This window comes from Zonotrichia albicollis, chromosome 3 (genome assembly GCF_047830755.1).
Source record: "Zonotrichia albicollis isolate bZonAlb1 chromosome 3, bZonAlb1.hap1, whole genome shotgun sequence".
Classification (NCBI taxonomy): domain Eukaryota; kingdom Metazoa; phylum Chordata; class Aves; order Passeriformes; family Passerellidae; genus Zonotrichia; species Zonotrichia albicollis.
The window spans coordinates 87,456,264-87,471,798 of record NC_133821.1 but is presented as its reverse complement, the minus strand read 5'-3'; the positions used below and the strand labels follow the sequence as shown (position 1 = coordinate 87,471,798).

The window sequence follows — 15,535 nt, the reverse complement described above, 5'->3', positions numbered from 1 at the left end:
CACTGTACATCCCTGCCTCACGCAGGGTTTACTTCGCTATTTCGCGAGCAGCCTCTCCCTCCTCAGCCGCTTCCATCGACGCCCAGCTCTCTCTCCCACCACCATGCCCACCGTGTTTGAACAGCCCGGGCTCGCCCCCACCGAGGCGGGACGGGGAGGCGGCCCCGCCGCCACCGCACACAAAGCGGCCGCCCGCCGCCACCGGCCTGCAGCGAGCGACGCCCCAGTCCCCGCCTCAACCTGCAGCCTATGAGCAAGGAGGCACCGCCCCGAGCGGCGGCGGGATTGCGATCGTACCCGCGCCCGCCGCCGCGCACCGCCGAGGAGAGCGCCGCGCTCCCGTCCCGTCCCGGCGCGTCCCGTCCCGTGCCGCGGCCCCGCGCCGGGAAGGAGGCGAGAGAGCGGTGGGTGCTGCCGCCGGGCAATGCGCGGGGGCGCCGGGAGCGCCGCCGCTGCGCCGCGCGGCCGCAAGGTGTCGCCGTTGGCAGCGGAACGGGGGCGCGGCGGGCGCGGTGCCGGTGCCGGCGCGGAGCGGGGAGAGCGGGGCCGCCCGCACGGGGCCCTGCCGGCAGCGCGGCGGCGTGAGAGCCCCGCTGGCTGCGGGGACGCGATAGCTACCGAGCGTGTACAGACCCCCGCGTCCGAGCGGCTCCCTCGCCCGGCCGCTTCCCTTAGCCCTTGTTTGTTTATTTTCAGTTGCCCCGGGGGGTTGCGCCCGAGGTCGCAGCGGCGGGAGGTGAGGAGGAACCGCTCCGGAGGCGACGTTCCTGGGGGCCGGCGTGGCGCGGGGAGGGGCGGCATAGGGGGCAGGGACAGCCCCGCGGCATCCGAACGCCCTCCCGGAGGATAAAGAGCGAACGGGGCTTTTGGCGCCAAACGCGCGGCCCCGCCCTGCGCGCGTGGAGCGGGGGCGGGGCCGGCTCTCCCGCCATCTCCCGCTGTTTCCCAGTGCTCCCTCCCAAGCGTGTCAGGGTTTTTTTTTTAATTGTTGGTTTTTTTGTTTTTCTTTAACTTGCCTTTTTTTTTTAATGCCTTTTTGGGGGGTTAATAATATCCAGCTGCTTCAAAGGCAGGCAGTGACAGTCATCTGTCTGCGAGCAGAGGGTGGATGCGGAGGCCGGGGAGGCTGCGGGGGCCGGCGGGCGGGCGCGGAAAGTGCTACAGACACCATCAGCTGCTTTTTTTTCCCCTCTCCCCTTTCCCCATCCACTCCTCCCCCTCGCACACCCACCACCATCACCACGGAGGTAAGAAGAGGAAGCTGCAGGTTCTGGGCTGCAGGACAAAACCCCAGTCAAATAAATCCAGTTCCCTGTCGCGTTTTGAGTTGCCGAACTGGGAAGGATGGGGCGGGAAGGCGAGCGCAGGGGCAGAGCGGAGCCTGAATGGGGTTCTCAGTAAGCAGAAGAAAATCCTGGAGGATATTTGTGTTTTGGTTTGGAGCTGTCGCATTGAGATCGCCAGTGTTTTGTAGGTGCCTCTTTACTGCTTTGCATTTTAAACAGTTTAATGTATTTCCCGAGTAGAAAAATGCACAGTCCTGGAGGCGCTTAGGGGGCGGGGCGGGAGCGCAGCTGAGCCGAGCCAGGCGCGTTTCTCGGCGTTTCATCATAAGGCTTTTCATGGATTTGTTTTTCTCCCCCTTTTTGGTCTCCGTCTCAGCGTCAGCTGTTGTGAACCCAGCAGAACGATTTCCTTCGCGTTACCTTAACCGAGCTGAAGGGAGACGCTGACTCGATTTTTTGGACTTTAAGCATTTTTCTTTTTTTAATTTTTTTTTAAATGTCTGATGCAACGGAGCTCTCTCTCGGCAGAGGAATGGGGCTGTGGTTGACTGGCCGTGGGTAGTGAGTGGGGGTCCGGCCGCGGGAAGGGCAGCAGCGCGCACTCCTCGGAGGTGAGAGCTGGTGTGTGTGCAGGAGGTCTGCGTGCATGAAGTGGCCGAATGTGCGGAGTTGCTGTCCTTGCAACCTCGTTGTTGTAGGAAAAAGGGGGGAAAACTTCCCGTGCTTTCTTGGCAAATCAGGAGGCTTTGTTGGTGGCGCCGGGGTGGTTTTAATGCATTTTTGTGCGTGAGGTTATTACATAAGGTTGATAATTTCTGTTGCTGCTGGATTTCCCCTCCTCCCCCTCCCCCCTTGTGTTGTGTGCGGATTTCGCTGGCTCGCTTTGAGTGAATGAACTGGCGATTTGCGAAGTTGCAAAGAGCCCCTCCGCCCCCTTTTTTTTTTTTTTTTTTTTGCATCTTTCTCCTCTCCCCTTTGCACTGTTCCGCAGTGACAAAAGGAGTAAACTTCCTCTACTTTTGCTGGCATATTAAGAAGCCTTTCTGGAGAGATTACGGTATCAAAGCCATGCATCTGTCTGCAGTTACTGTGCTGTTTTGAGCGTTTGAAGCGGTGTGGGGAGAGCAGGCGAGGGCTATGTTCACAGGCGGTGCATCCCCGCCGGACTGTGCAGCCTGGGTCTGTGTCCCCACGGAGCGGCGGGGCAGGCTCTGCACGGGGGAGCACTACCTGAGCGCTTTGATTTCAGTATCTTGAGTCGGGAGGAGAAAGGTGTGTGAGATGTTTTTTTTTTCCCCTCAACTTTCTAAAGGCTCCTTCTTGCTTGCTATTTATGATGGGATTATTAATTTTTTTTTCCTTCCGTTAAGAGGAAGGGACTCACGTTCGTGTCTGCTTGTTCGTATTTTTAATTGTGATTTTGTTGTTTTGTTCTTTTTTTTTTTTTTTTTTTTTTTTTTAGTTTCAGGTCGTGGGAGAACCTCTCTTCTTCCCCTTGGTGGAAATATCGATAAAACCTGTGTTTGAAACTATTGCTTGACACAGGGATCAGCAAAAAGACACCCGCAATGCCAGGAATGGTCAGTAAAAACCCAGACCTCGAGTTTGACTCTTTGCAGCCTTGTTTCTACCCGGACGAAGATGACTTTTATTTGTGCGGGCCGGACTCCGCTCCCCCGGGCGAGGACATCTGGAAAAAGTTTGAGCTGCTGCCCACCCCTCCTCTGTCTCCCAGCCGGGCCGGGCTGCAGGAGCACCCTCCGGGAGGAGGCCCGGTGCCGTGGGGAGGAGCGGCTCTCTGGGGCTGCCGCCCCACCGACCCCGTGGACTGGGCATCGGAGCTGCTGCTGCTGCCGCCCGAGGCCGACCTGTGGGGCGGCATGGACGGAGGGGACTTCTTCGAGACGGGCCCCGGCGTGACGAACAATCTCAACTCCATCATCATCCAGGACTGCATGTGGAGCGGCTTCTCGGCGCGCGAGAAGCTGGAGCGGGCGGTCAGCGAGAAGCTGCAGAGCAAGGCGCCCGCCGCGCCGCCGCCGCCGCCCCCGGGGGCCGCGGGCAGCCCCGCCAGCGCCCGCGCCGAGCTGGGCGGCGCCGTGCCCGAGTGCGTGGACCCGGCCGTGGTCTTCCCCTTCCCCGTCAACAAGCGGGAGGCGCCGGCGGCGGGCGGAGGGGCTGCGCGGGGCGGCCGCCCGCCGCGCCCCGCCGGGGACAGCCGGGCGAGCAGCAGCAGCAGCTCCTCGGGGGACGACACGCTCAGCGACTCGGGTAAGCGCTGCGGCCCCAGGATGTGCGGAGGTGGGGACGGGGGTGGCGGTGCGGCCCCCGCCGGCTGCTCCGGGGGCGGGCGGGGCGCTGAGCCCGGAGCCGGGCGGGGCGCGGGGCGGCCGGCAGGCGGCAGCAGGCGCGGGCCCCGCGGGGGCGGCGGGCACGGCCCGGGGGCAGCCCCCGCCCGCCCCTCGCCCTGTGCCGGCTGCGGCGGGCCCGGAGCCTTCACCGGGCAGCGGCTCCAGCCCGGAGGGGCCGTGGGGCTGGGCTGCCTCCGGCGCCCTGACAGTCTCCTGCCCCCGGGGGGCTCGGGGGGGTGGCTGTGCGGCCGCCACCGCCGCCCTGGGTGCAGGTTTACGGGGGATGACCGTGTGCGCCTTCCCTTAGGCACCGTGCGGGCAGGCTGGAGCTGGACCCCTGAATCCTTAGAGCAGCGCTTGTACTGACTGAGCCCAAAATGCTCAAACATGCTGTGTGTGTGTACGCAGAGAAGTCCCCTTGGGCTGAACCGCGGTTTGGCGTGTGTAGATGAGCTGGTCCCTGTGACCACCGCTGCAAACTTGGTGATCCGTCCCGGGTTTCAGAGCCTGCTGTCCCTTTAATGTCTGGTTTGACAGCTTTGGGTGAGGAAGCACTTCCAACAGCTGTCTTCTTGGCAGTGCACCAAGCGCCGGCTTAAAGGGTCCCCGGCTGGAGCAGCTTCACCTTCTGCCTCAGAACAAACCCAGCGATTGTTTCATTTTCCGGCTGCTTTTCTACCAAGCAGGGGCTATGTTGTGGCTCTGTGCTTGCCTTTTGTGCCACAACTCGACGATTCCATTCAAACTACATACATTCTGTCTAAAAATTCTTTTCTGCCTCTGTGATTGTGTGGGTGGTAGCCCCATTTTGATTGAAAATTAGATGTGTTTAAAAAAACCCATCTCATCAAACTTACTAAGCTTTCAGAAATCCCTGTTCTTTGCTGATTTCATGTGTATTACATACTTTTACAGATCTATGCAGATGGTGGGTGCACCCCGGTTTTGCCATCACTTTCATTACTGCTTTTACTGGATATATATTTTGTCAATAAATACTGATACTAGTAATCAAGGTATTTTCAGGGAGAATAATGTCTGTTTTATTTTTTGTCCTTTTATTACCAGAAGATGATGAAGATGAGGAGGAAGAGGATGAAGAAGAAGAAATAGATGTTGTTACAGTGGAGAAAAGACGCTCCTCTACCAACAAGTCTGTTACCACCCTCACTATTACAGTGCGTCCTAAGAATACCACTTTCTCATCAGTCAGGACACAGCAGAATGGACTCATACTAAAGCGTTGTGCCCCAATTCACCAGCAGCATAATTATGCCGCTCCTTCTCCATTCGTGGAGACTGAAGAGTCTCCACCACAGAAGAAGTTAAAAGTCGAGGTGCCCCGTCCAGTAAAACCCACGATCCAACCAAAGCTTAAGAGTTCAAGTCCTCGAAACTCTGATTCAGAGGACAGTGAACGTCGACGCAACCATAATATCCTGGAGCGTCAACGACGTAATGATCTACGGTCAAGTTTCCTCACTTTAAGGGACCATGTTCCAGAACTGGTTCAAAATGAGAAAGCTGCAAAAGTTGTGATCTTGAAAAAAGCCACTGAGTATGTTCATTCTCTTCAGGCAGAGGAGCAGAAGTTACTGCTAGAAAAGGAAAAATTGCAAGCCAGACAAGAACAATTACTAAAGAAAATAGATTACAAGCGGACTTGCTAAACTTTTTTGTTTTGTTTTGGTGTTTTTTTCTGGCTGATCAGGACAGTCATTGCCACTTTGCACATTTTTGATTCTTTATTAAAAAATTGTGTTTTTTGACGTTAAGAATGTTGGTTTTAATTTCAATCCAGTCCCTGAAGTAATCGACAGACTATATTATCCGGGTACGGAGCAAATGATTTTTCTTGCAAGGAGTTTATTGCAAGACTACCAAACAACAATGGACTGCCTTTGTTTTTTCTCCTTAAGAACTGTAGATGGTGGGGATTTTTTTTTTAAGTGTTGTGAGCATTTGGAGCTGCTGATGACATCTAGTTGAGTTTTAAAATGTTCATTCCTAAGTTTTATGGTGCTTATGTTCTAACAGATGTTACTTTAGGGGTTGGCATTTTGTGCCCCTGTGGGAATTTCTGTAAATACCATCTACACACTTGCCTTTTGTACATGTCTTGGGTTATGAGAGGTGGCTTTTGCTGCCAGTATTAGACTGGAAGTTCATACCTAAGTACTGTAATGCCTCAATGTTTGAGGAGCATGTTTTTGTATACAAATATATTGTTAATCTCTGTTATGTACTGTACTAATTCTTACATTGCCTGTATACTTTAGTATGATGCTGATACATAACTAAATTTGATACTTATATTTTCGTATGAAAATGAGTTGTGAAAGTTTTGAGTAGATATTACTTTATCACTTTTTTGAACTAAGAAACTTTTGTAAAGAAATTTACTATATATGCCTTTTCCTAGCCTGTTTCTTCCAGTTAATGTATTTGTTAATGTTTGGTGCATAGAACTGGGTAACTGCAAAGTTCTGTGTTTAATTTCTTCCAATGATGTACATTTAGTGCTGCGTCTTATAGCACTTTGAAATACCTCATGTTTATGAAATAAATAGCAATTACATGATGTGCCATTTACTATTTTTCTTTTGAATAAAATCTTTAACTGCAGTATTGATGAAATACAAAAATCATGGTCCCATACCCTTGGCACTTCAACTGTCAGACTGTAGGTGACACTACAAAGGTCAGCTGGGCAGGACATTTCTGTTTCTGGTTAAATAATAATTGTAGTAAGAAGTATGTTCCTGTTATTTCATACTTGTCTTGTCAGGATTATCCCAGGGGAACAGATTTACCACACTAATGGAATGATTCCTGTGTCTTGCAAAGACTCCTCAAATATCTACTGGGCCCAGAGAATTGTGAAGGATCACAAACATGGCTAGCAAACTTATGCTAAGGGATTGGCCTCTGTGGCACACTGGTGCAGTAAATGATGGAGGCAGACTTGCCAAGGCATAGGAAATTAAATATTGTAATAAACAAAGATCTTAACTTGGCTGCAGTTCTTTGCATTAGGAAAGCCTCAAAGCTGTCCATCATTGCGCTGTAGAATTAATGTTCTTGTTTGTAGCTGAAGGTCCTGTTTGTTACTGCATTAGTTAGTAAAATTGAAAATATCAGGGAAGATGCAGAGCCATGGAGTGTATATCAGATGAAGATGGAACTTGGTTGTCTCTGGAGCTGACTTTTGGTATGACAGGAATAAGACACTTTATGCAATCTGTTTGGTGATTGTATTAAAGACCATGAGACCGGGTGTTTTACTTTATAGTCTCTACAGGTATTTTTGACACAGGTATTTTCCTCACACTGAATCTGAAAAAGAAAAGGTAGGAATTAATGACCAAATGGCTAGAACTTTCCAGATCCACTTGCAAGAAGCTCACCTGTCACATCTGCTCCTGCTTTAGCCAGGAAGGAAGTAGCTTGTCTGTTGATGGAGGTACAGAAATCCTGTATTTCCTATGAGGTAACAGGAAGAGCAATGTGGGGGCAAACACCCCCCACTTAATGGATGTGCCATATGTCTGTCCCTACAGGTTGTTGATGCACTCATAACCTATGTGCTCTTGGGGCCCAGGCAGCTTCTGTACCATGACCACCAAGAACTGTACATGATCAGTGCAGTAAATCCAGATCTTCAACAGGGGTAAATTGGTGTAACACTGTGGATTCAGCTAGGCCTACACAAGCATTTGAAGAGCTGGGCTGAGTAAAGATCTAAATTCAGACCCAACCATAGTTGTTCCATATATAGAATCTTTAGAATCTTTGTTTTGATTCCCTTGACACGCTTCTTCCACTTTCCAGCTGCAGCAATAAAACAGTAGACAGAGACAATTGGTGTGAACAATTACAGCGTACATTTAGTTTTACTAAAACAATTTTTAGCCCTCTTTTTTTAGCAATTTCTGTTGAACTCCTGTTGCACTGTTTTCAAACAAGCTATGCATCAAATGAGTATTCTTGAGGACATAAAGTCCCTTCCCATTCTCCTTCTCCTTTCCTTTCTTCACACTCGTGGAGAACTTTGGTCCAAATCCTCCACTCAGAGTGAACTCAGGGTCAGATCAGGTTGCTCAGGGTCATGCAACCAAGGCTTGAATATCTTAAAGGATTGAGATTCCACAGCCTCTTTGGACAACACGTGTTTTTTGCCTACCACGACTGATTCAAATTTTTGTACTACCTGAAATTTTCCTGGTTGCAATCCTTGTCCATTGCCTCTTGTTGAACCTCCTGGAAGGGTCTAGTTGCACCTTGTCTGTAACCTCCCAGCAGGGAGTTGAAGACAGCAGTTACTTCCTTCTCTTCTTGGGATAACCCAGTTCTGTCTTGTCTTGTGGTAACCAAGCATTTAGAGTATAATAAAGGTATCAAATACTCAGATTTGTTTGGCTATTCAACACAAATCCCAGCTGAAAGCCTCTATTTCTCACTATATAATGTGGGAGTTTTGGTCTGATTCTTTAGAATTCAGTGATAAACGTCCAACTGATGTCTGTGAAGACAGAATCTAGTGCCATAATGTTCCCATACACTGTACCATTTGCCTGCTTCTCTGTGCTGCACTAGCAGTACTTTAGCATTGTCTTTTTTTTTTTTTTTGCTTTTTCTTTTTTAAAATAAGGAGTTGATAGTTTGTTTTCATAGCATCACTGTAGGGATTAAGTTGTCAAGGTCAAATATTTCTGGTAAAAAAAATCTCAGTTGTAGGATGTTAATAAAGTTACAGTTGTTAACTAGAAGGTTTCTTTTGTAGTTACATGATAAAAAGAATTGAGAGTTGAAGGAAAGACAGCTTTTGGAAAGAAGTGAGCAATTAATTGTGTAATATTTTCTGGAGAATCAGTACAGTATCCAGAAGGCTGCATAGAGAAGGACATAGGATCATAGCTGCAGCCATTACAAAAAATCCTTTTGCAAGTGTATCTAGAGTGGGGAGTCCATAAGGACTCAGTCAAATAATTAATTGAGACACTATTGCCTTTTGTTTTTTTTTAAATACATACCTATATTTGCATAACAAATGCAAAAATATCTGTCTGGAGAATCATATGTGGCAAGTACCTAACAGCTGCTTATTACAAAGCAGATATTGCTGATTCCTGAAAGGAGAACTGAATTAAGTTGATCTCAGCCTTATTGGATCTTCTATAAAATTGCCAAGTTCCTTTTCATACAAGAGAGAATTTGCTGATAGTTTTCTCCAAAATCACATATCCCAGAGGATGCTCTCCTTCCCTCCTTCTGTTTATTTTCTTAAAAATACCACTAAGAACACAAGGGACTTGTAACACTGAAATGAAATGATTCCTCCATAAATTAGTAGAAGTGAAACACCAGTGGGAGACCTTAAAAAGGTGAAATGTGTTAATGGTGTCATTACCACTCGGTCACCTGTTGCCATGAGTGCTAAGGAAAGTGCATTTCTCAAACCCTGAGCTGCTGTTATAGCAACTTATCACCAGGTCTTGACAGGACTCCTTGAGAGATCCTGAAATATATAATTTACAGTTTACTCCTGGGAAGTATACTGATAAACCAAGCTAGAATAAAATTACTTCAAATGGGTGACATTCTTAAGCTTGAATTTCCTGGCTTCTGGCTGGTTTATATCAGAGGATGTAATTTGATTTAGAATATTAATTTTGAGATAATTAGTGAATTTTTAATGTACAACTGCCAAATGCTATATGATCTGTACCTGGGTTACTTTATTCTCCTTGTGTCAATCTCCCATTTCCCATTTCCCTTTTCCCTTCCCTGTCTCTTTTTCTCAGGAACACAAAGCCATCAAACTTAAAGGGACTTGAGCACAGCACACAAAGCTTTTGAATTAAACAGGGATGTCAGCAGAAACAGGAGATACACAACACTTCCAGAAATCTCAGAGGAAAGCAGTGGTGCAAAACGCAGAACAGAAGCTGATTGTGGAGCCAGCATGGTGAGTTTTGCCTCAGCACTTCTGGCTGCTCCTGGAGCACTGACAAGCCTGAATTCAGAGCCCTTGGTCTGTTCCAAGACAAGCTTTCACTTCTGCTGAACTACCTGTCTAATTTGCTGCCCTACAGTAGTTTTTTGCTGCCTATCTGCCTTTACTGACCCTGCAATGAAGCTTGGCCACCGTAAACCAGATGTTTTGCTGCTGGGTTGTTTGACGTGATAATTCCTGCTGCCTGCAGATCTTTGGTTCTCATCCAGCTTTGTGCCCTTACTGGCCAGATCCTTCTCTTGATGAGATTTTGATATTTTTGCACAACAGTCAACTTGGAGAAGGTAAAATGACCTTTTGATGTCTGAACCATGGAGGTTCCTTATATATGTGCTGGATGAATAGATTAACATACATGCTGTGTGCACACAAGGGATTCCATAAGTGTTGATCCATGAGCCCTGCTAAATAAAGCCTAGTGTATATTTTAACTGAGTAAGTTACAAGGCTGTCCACTTGGCCCTTTGAAGAAAAAGCAAACAAAGACATTTTGTTTCCTGTATTTATGATCACAGTATGACACACCTAAATAATGCAGAAATTAAAAATAAGCATCTACAGTGTAATCATAAATAATGGCAAGTATTTTTTAACTCCATGGTGAAATGGAGGGGTGTGTAGACTTATCAGACTTAAAATTTATCAAACTTCTAACGGAATTATGACCTATTTGTTGCTGATCTCTGAATTGTTGCATTTTGTATGCATGATCATTGTTAGGCTCCATATATGCTATTATGGCTGCTCTGTTTGTGAGCTATGTCATTTGCCATCACATAGTGTTTCCATCTGACATTATTTAGATAAGTGGGGACATTTTCATTTTATGATAAAATAAGATTATTTAATTTTTCTTATTCTGTGCTCCCAATTTCTCAAAGTTATTTTTCTGCTTTAAGTGTTTACTGCTTTCTCTTTGCTTTCTGTCTTCTGTACTGCACGCATTTAGGGAGAGGAACTCTCTTCCATGTTATCTATCTGAAGCCAAGTTAGATTGTCCTGTGAGTGGCTGTATCAATCATAAAACTATAGCAAGAGTCCTGTTGTCTAACAGCTACATAGAGCTTAGTTTTATATTAGGGGTAGGATGAGTCATGCTGTCTACATCTGTCTAGTTTCACCCTCTAATCTACGAGCTTTACAAGCATTACAGAGTTTTAAGCAACTAGCTGCTTAGCTTCCTAATTCTCCTTATGTAGTCAGCAGAGAGATGCAGGCTCTTCCCAGAGCACAGTCCAGAGCATCTGCATTGGGCTTTACCTGGAACAGGCCCAAGCACTGCTCTGTACCTTGAGGAAAGAGTGATTACAGCATGCAAGGTGTGATTACGGGAACTGGGCTAAGGGCTGCTTCATTGCTGCTGGGTAACCAGGTTACTTGATCTCTTGCTGATCTCACTTACCATATGAAATTTAAAGCAATGATTTGGAGAAAACTGCAGGCTAATAGATGCTTTATTTAGAATAAAACATTGCATGAATGTAGGATAGTTAATTTAATCGGCATAGTTGGTTTATTTGCAATTAAATAAAATATTTCAATGGCACTTATCTCCATTTCACTTCCTAACACCATCAAAAATAAATACATAGTGTTTTAGTGTTCAATGATTTCACTTCCTCACAGAACAAATCAGTGTAATTAGAATATTATTTGGATGGATATTTTTAGTATCTGTATACAAATAGATTTTTCTTCTGCAATACATGGCAATTACATTTAGGCAAAATCTTGCTTCTTCAGTATGATATAGACTTAATAAAAAGTACATTGCAATTAATATTGTAATAAATTTAATTCCAACATCTAATTAATATTGCAGTTCATGGTGTAGGAGATGAAGGAACTATCTAATATCATACACAGATCCAATGTTGTCTGGTACCTCAGAATCCTCAGAAAATATTTTTAAAACCACTTAGAAAATTTCTTCTTTCAAATTCCTAAGATCAATGTTAAAACATCCCTGAAATATTGTTATGAATTTGCTTTTTAATATAGAAATTATTTGTGTCTTATAATATTGTCATTAGATTTGACACTATTCTTTTTGAAACAATTTGGCACTTTATTTCTTTTGAAGCAAATGTTCAAAAGGAACAATGTCACAGAAAGGAAATCACACTATTTCAGTGCTCAGTCACCCTCAGAATTTGGTCCTATAGAGCTAGAAGATAGTATTTAGATACTAAATCATGTCCTGAAATGAGAGTGGTGACATTTAACAACCTCTCCCTGGAAATGATTTTTTTTATTTTTAAATAGATAATTAGATAGCATGCTTCATATTTCTCCTCTACAAGAAATCTGGAGGAAATTTGGTTGATACTCTTAGAATTGCATATACTCTTAATTAAGAGTTGGATAATTCTTCGTAAGAGAAAATCTAAAAGGAAAGCAAACATACTTCATTTTATCTCAAAACCTGGTCATCAAAAATGTACTGTAAACTGTGGTTCTGAGGGCTTCTTATTTCTCATTTTCTCCTACAATTGTTAGTTTTGGTCATGGTTCCAAGGCAACATTTGTGAGTCACATCCTCAATAATTATGATTACAAATATTTCTCATTTCATTTGCTTCAGGCCAGACAAGCCTGGGTCAACCACAGTCCCAATGTATTATTTCTCAGGTGTACAAGAGAAATAACACAATCTTCAGGTTGTGAAGTGCTGTGTTGTGAAGCCATATCTTGATGAACACTTCCTTCAAACATGTGCTGCTAATAAAGCTATGTTATGATTTCAATAATTTCAATATTTTTTATTATCTTCAGCCTTTAAACATTCTTATGCTGATCTGATGCATTACTTCACTTTTCTTTTTAGCTAAATAGCCCTGCAGGAGGCAAGGGAGATTCATCTGACCAGATATCAACTCCTTTTAGCCAATAAAGAAAACAGGTCTTTTTAGTGCACAAATAATTTTACTGTTAAGTGGCTATTTAAAATGACACAAATTAATCTCCTCCTGGAAGTGCTTATTTTGGTATGGACTGTGGAGAGACCTTGGAGGACTAGATACAGGAACCAACATTGCAGATGTCTAATGTGGGGTTTGGTTAAAAATACCTAAATTTTGATGTCTGTAGATATCTAACTGAAATCTTGATATCTAGGTGCTGTTACAGTCAGTGAAGTCTGGATAAGGATTCAGTGTGGATGTTTGCTTTAGGGTGAATTGGATTAATTTTTGAGGTTCATTTCTCTGTAGTGATCAGCTCTCCAATACCTATAAAAGGCACTCCAGGCACAGAGTGAAATATAAACACCTATACATTAACACCTAATTTCAGTGCCTTAAACTACAAGCTGAGTCCAAATTCTCCTGTCTTTCTTTCATTTCATTTACACATTTTAAAAGTTTTGCTTGAACTAGTCGAGTAATCTTAAACCCAGTTCTGTCTAGTTCATTTTTTCTGCAACACTGAATATCCTTTTTGCTTTGGTTGTCTATTATAGTATCTCCATATCTTCAGCATATTTGGATTTCTTTCATCCTCTCACAAGCCCTGTTTATCACCAATATATAGCAATATTCATCAGTGCCACAAAATTGCTTGCATTACTGATAAAATTCCCTAAAACAGCTCTCACGTTACCATATTGCATGGTGAGCAGGACCTTATTTTCTCCTTCTCACACCTACACAAAGCTCATTTACAGGGCATGTTGATACATTTCAGATGGTGATATACTGACAACATTTTAAATTAAATTAAATGATAGCACATATCACTTTTTTTTTCTTTAATTAAAAAAACCAAACAAACATGACAGGAGAAAAACCAGAAAGTAGATGAACATTTAGAAAAATCACTAGTAACTTTTATATGTACATTTTTTTATTGGATCTCTGATAGTTTGAACTATTTCTGTGTTTCCCTTTTCTTGTTTCTACAACCTTACTCCAGTAGTTTTTATATTTCTTTGCTCCTTTAAAAAAATAATTTCTTTTTACAGCTTCTGTGGTCTTCAATAACTATTCCATATTGCTCTATGCCTATTCCTCTTTTCATTCAAACACTTAAATGAGTCACACCTTTTTTCATGCTTTACAGTCTCACCTCTCCTACTAGTCCCAAATATGTCTCAATGTAATTTTTTTATTTAACTCTAAAATACAGATTACCATTCTGTGAACACTTGCTGGATGGCTGTAAGTCTGTTGACTTCAGTAGGAGTTTTTAAATTAAGAAGTCGAGACCTTCCAAGACCTGTAAATGAAAATTGTAGGTATGCCAAGTTAAATTGTGCTGTATTTTAAATTCTTTCTTAAATGCCATTGACTCCCAAGGTGCTACCCTGCTTTTCCCATTCTCTACTAACCTAGAAGGAGTAAAGTTACCATGAACTGCTTTGATATAGAAAATCATAGATTTCTTTTCTGCTTCTGGTGTTGACAATATGCAATAAGCTGGAAGCCTCAGTTATGTGAGCATGAGTGAAAATAAATATCTATTAGAAGAAGTGAAGAGGAAGGCATTTGGCCATCTATCCTACTAGAAATGTAAAAAATCCACATTTAAAAACCCCATTTAATGGTTTTTTTCACTGTTCATAAAAAAATTGTATTAAAAGAAAACAAATATTGGATGGTTAGTTTATTTCTTATCAGAACTCCTTAATTTTGAAATTTCAGGAATCAGTCTAGTAGCAAGTGTCAGCGAGTAAATGAATACTTTCTATACTGATCTGTGCCAGTGTACAGCTGTGTAAGAATGCCTTTGGTCTAGAGTGTGTGCATTATCATTTCCACTCCAGACAGGAGGCCCAAGCTCACTTCACAAGAAAAGTCCTTTCTTTTTTGTTCATTGGCTGGGGAATAATGGCCCAAGGGATTTTATTTGTGCATTTGTTCTGGTTGCCCAGAAAACTGTGTGCTCTAAAACAGGGTAGCACCTTGGGAGTCAATGGCATTTAGGACAGATTATGTCAGCTGAGGAGCTGTATTTGAAATAAATTGAGAAACTTGATTGCAGCTGTGCCACTGTATATCTGTAAAAGTATTAGAAGACCATCAATGTTTTATTGTGACTGCATGTAGAAACTGCCTTAGTCAAGATCTTAGTTTAAAAAATTGTTGTTAAACATCTTTGCCCAAAATATTTTTGTATTTGATATACCAAAAGTGTCACCTACATTTCAGCAAATATGCACTGTGATTAAAGGGTATAATCTCTCAAGAGAGTTTTATAATAATTTTAATTACCCTGGTCTTAATAAAAAGACTTAAGGGATTTAATAAAAGGGCATTAAGAGATTGCCAAAGGGTTAAACATATATATTTTTATAAGAAAAATTGTAAAGCTTCTGTGACTTTGAGGTGGGAAGGTGGAAAGACTTAGTGGGAAAAGAGGAGGAGGTGAGCAAAAGTCAAGATGAGGATTAGTGTCAATTAAACTTTCCTTTGAACCTCCTAACTTGCATATGCAGAACCTGACACAGCTGAAAATATTTGCAATTTCCTGGGCCACAGAGACCATAGAGATTGCTGTACAGCTCACTGACCCACTGAAAGGAGAGGAAAGAAAGGTATAAACTCAGCCAATTTCTTCTAGCTCAGTGCTAAGACATTTTAGGTCTCGTCCAGGGGAGAAGATCTGAGAGAATAAGGGAATTTTGAGAGACAGTACATTAATTTCTCAGGCCCCAAATATTTTGTTTGGTTTTGATCAACCTTAGATCAAAACTAAACAAATTCTCTGCTCTAATCATCTTCTCTGCTCTTAAGTTTCAGGTTAGCATAGAATTCAGTGTTTTTCTAATCTTCTAGGGTATAATAAACGTAATAAGAGATGAGAAGATGAAAGTGAACCAACAACCTCCAGACAGGAAATTCTATAGCTCTTACAAAACAAGGCAAAATCCAACATGCAGACAC

At 43.9% G+C, this 15,535-nt stretch overlaps 1 protein-coding gene across 9 annotated transcripts; it reads left to right on the top strand.

The window, feature by feature from the left end:
• Positions 1-261: 261 nt before the first annotated feature.
• MYCN (MYCN proto-oncogene, bHLH transcription factor) lies at positions 262-6,218 on the top strand. Of its 9 annotated transcripts, none has more exons than XM_074538078.1 (4): positions 262-404; positions 1,663-1,897; positions 2,749-3,557; positions 4,706-6,218. In XM_074538078.1, the coding sequence occupies exons 3-4, from the start codon at positions 2,855-2,857 to the stop codon at positions 5,305-5,307; spliced, it is 1,305 nt and encodes a 434-aa protein (XP_074394179.1). In that variant the 5' UTR covers positions 262-404; positions 1,663-1,897; positions 2,749-2,854; the 3' UTR covers positions 5,308-6,218. The 9 variants fall into 9 exon arrangements, with proteins under 9 accessions (XP_074394179.1, XP_074394182.1, XP_074394181.1 ...); XM_074538080.1 differs by having other exon boundaries at positions 266-404; positions 1,815-1,897; XM_074538079.1 differs by lacking the exon at positions 262-404 and adding an exon at positions 1,121-1,247.
• Positions 6,219-15,535: the final 9,317 nt, after the last annotated feature.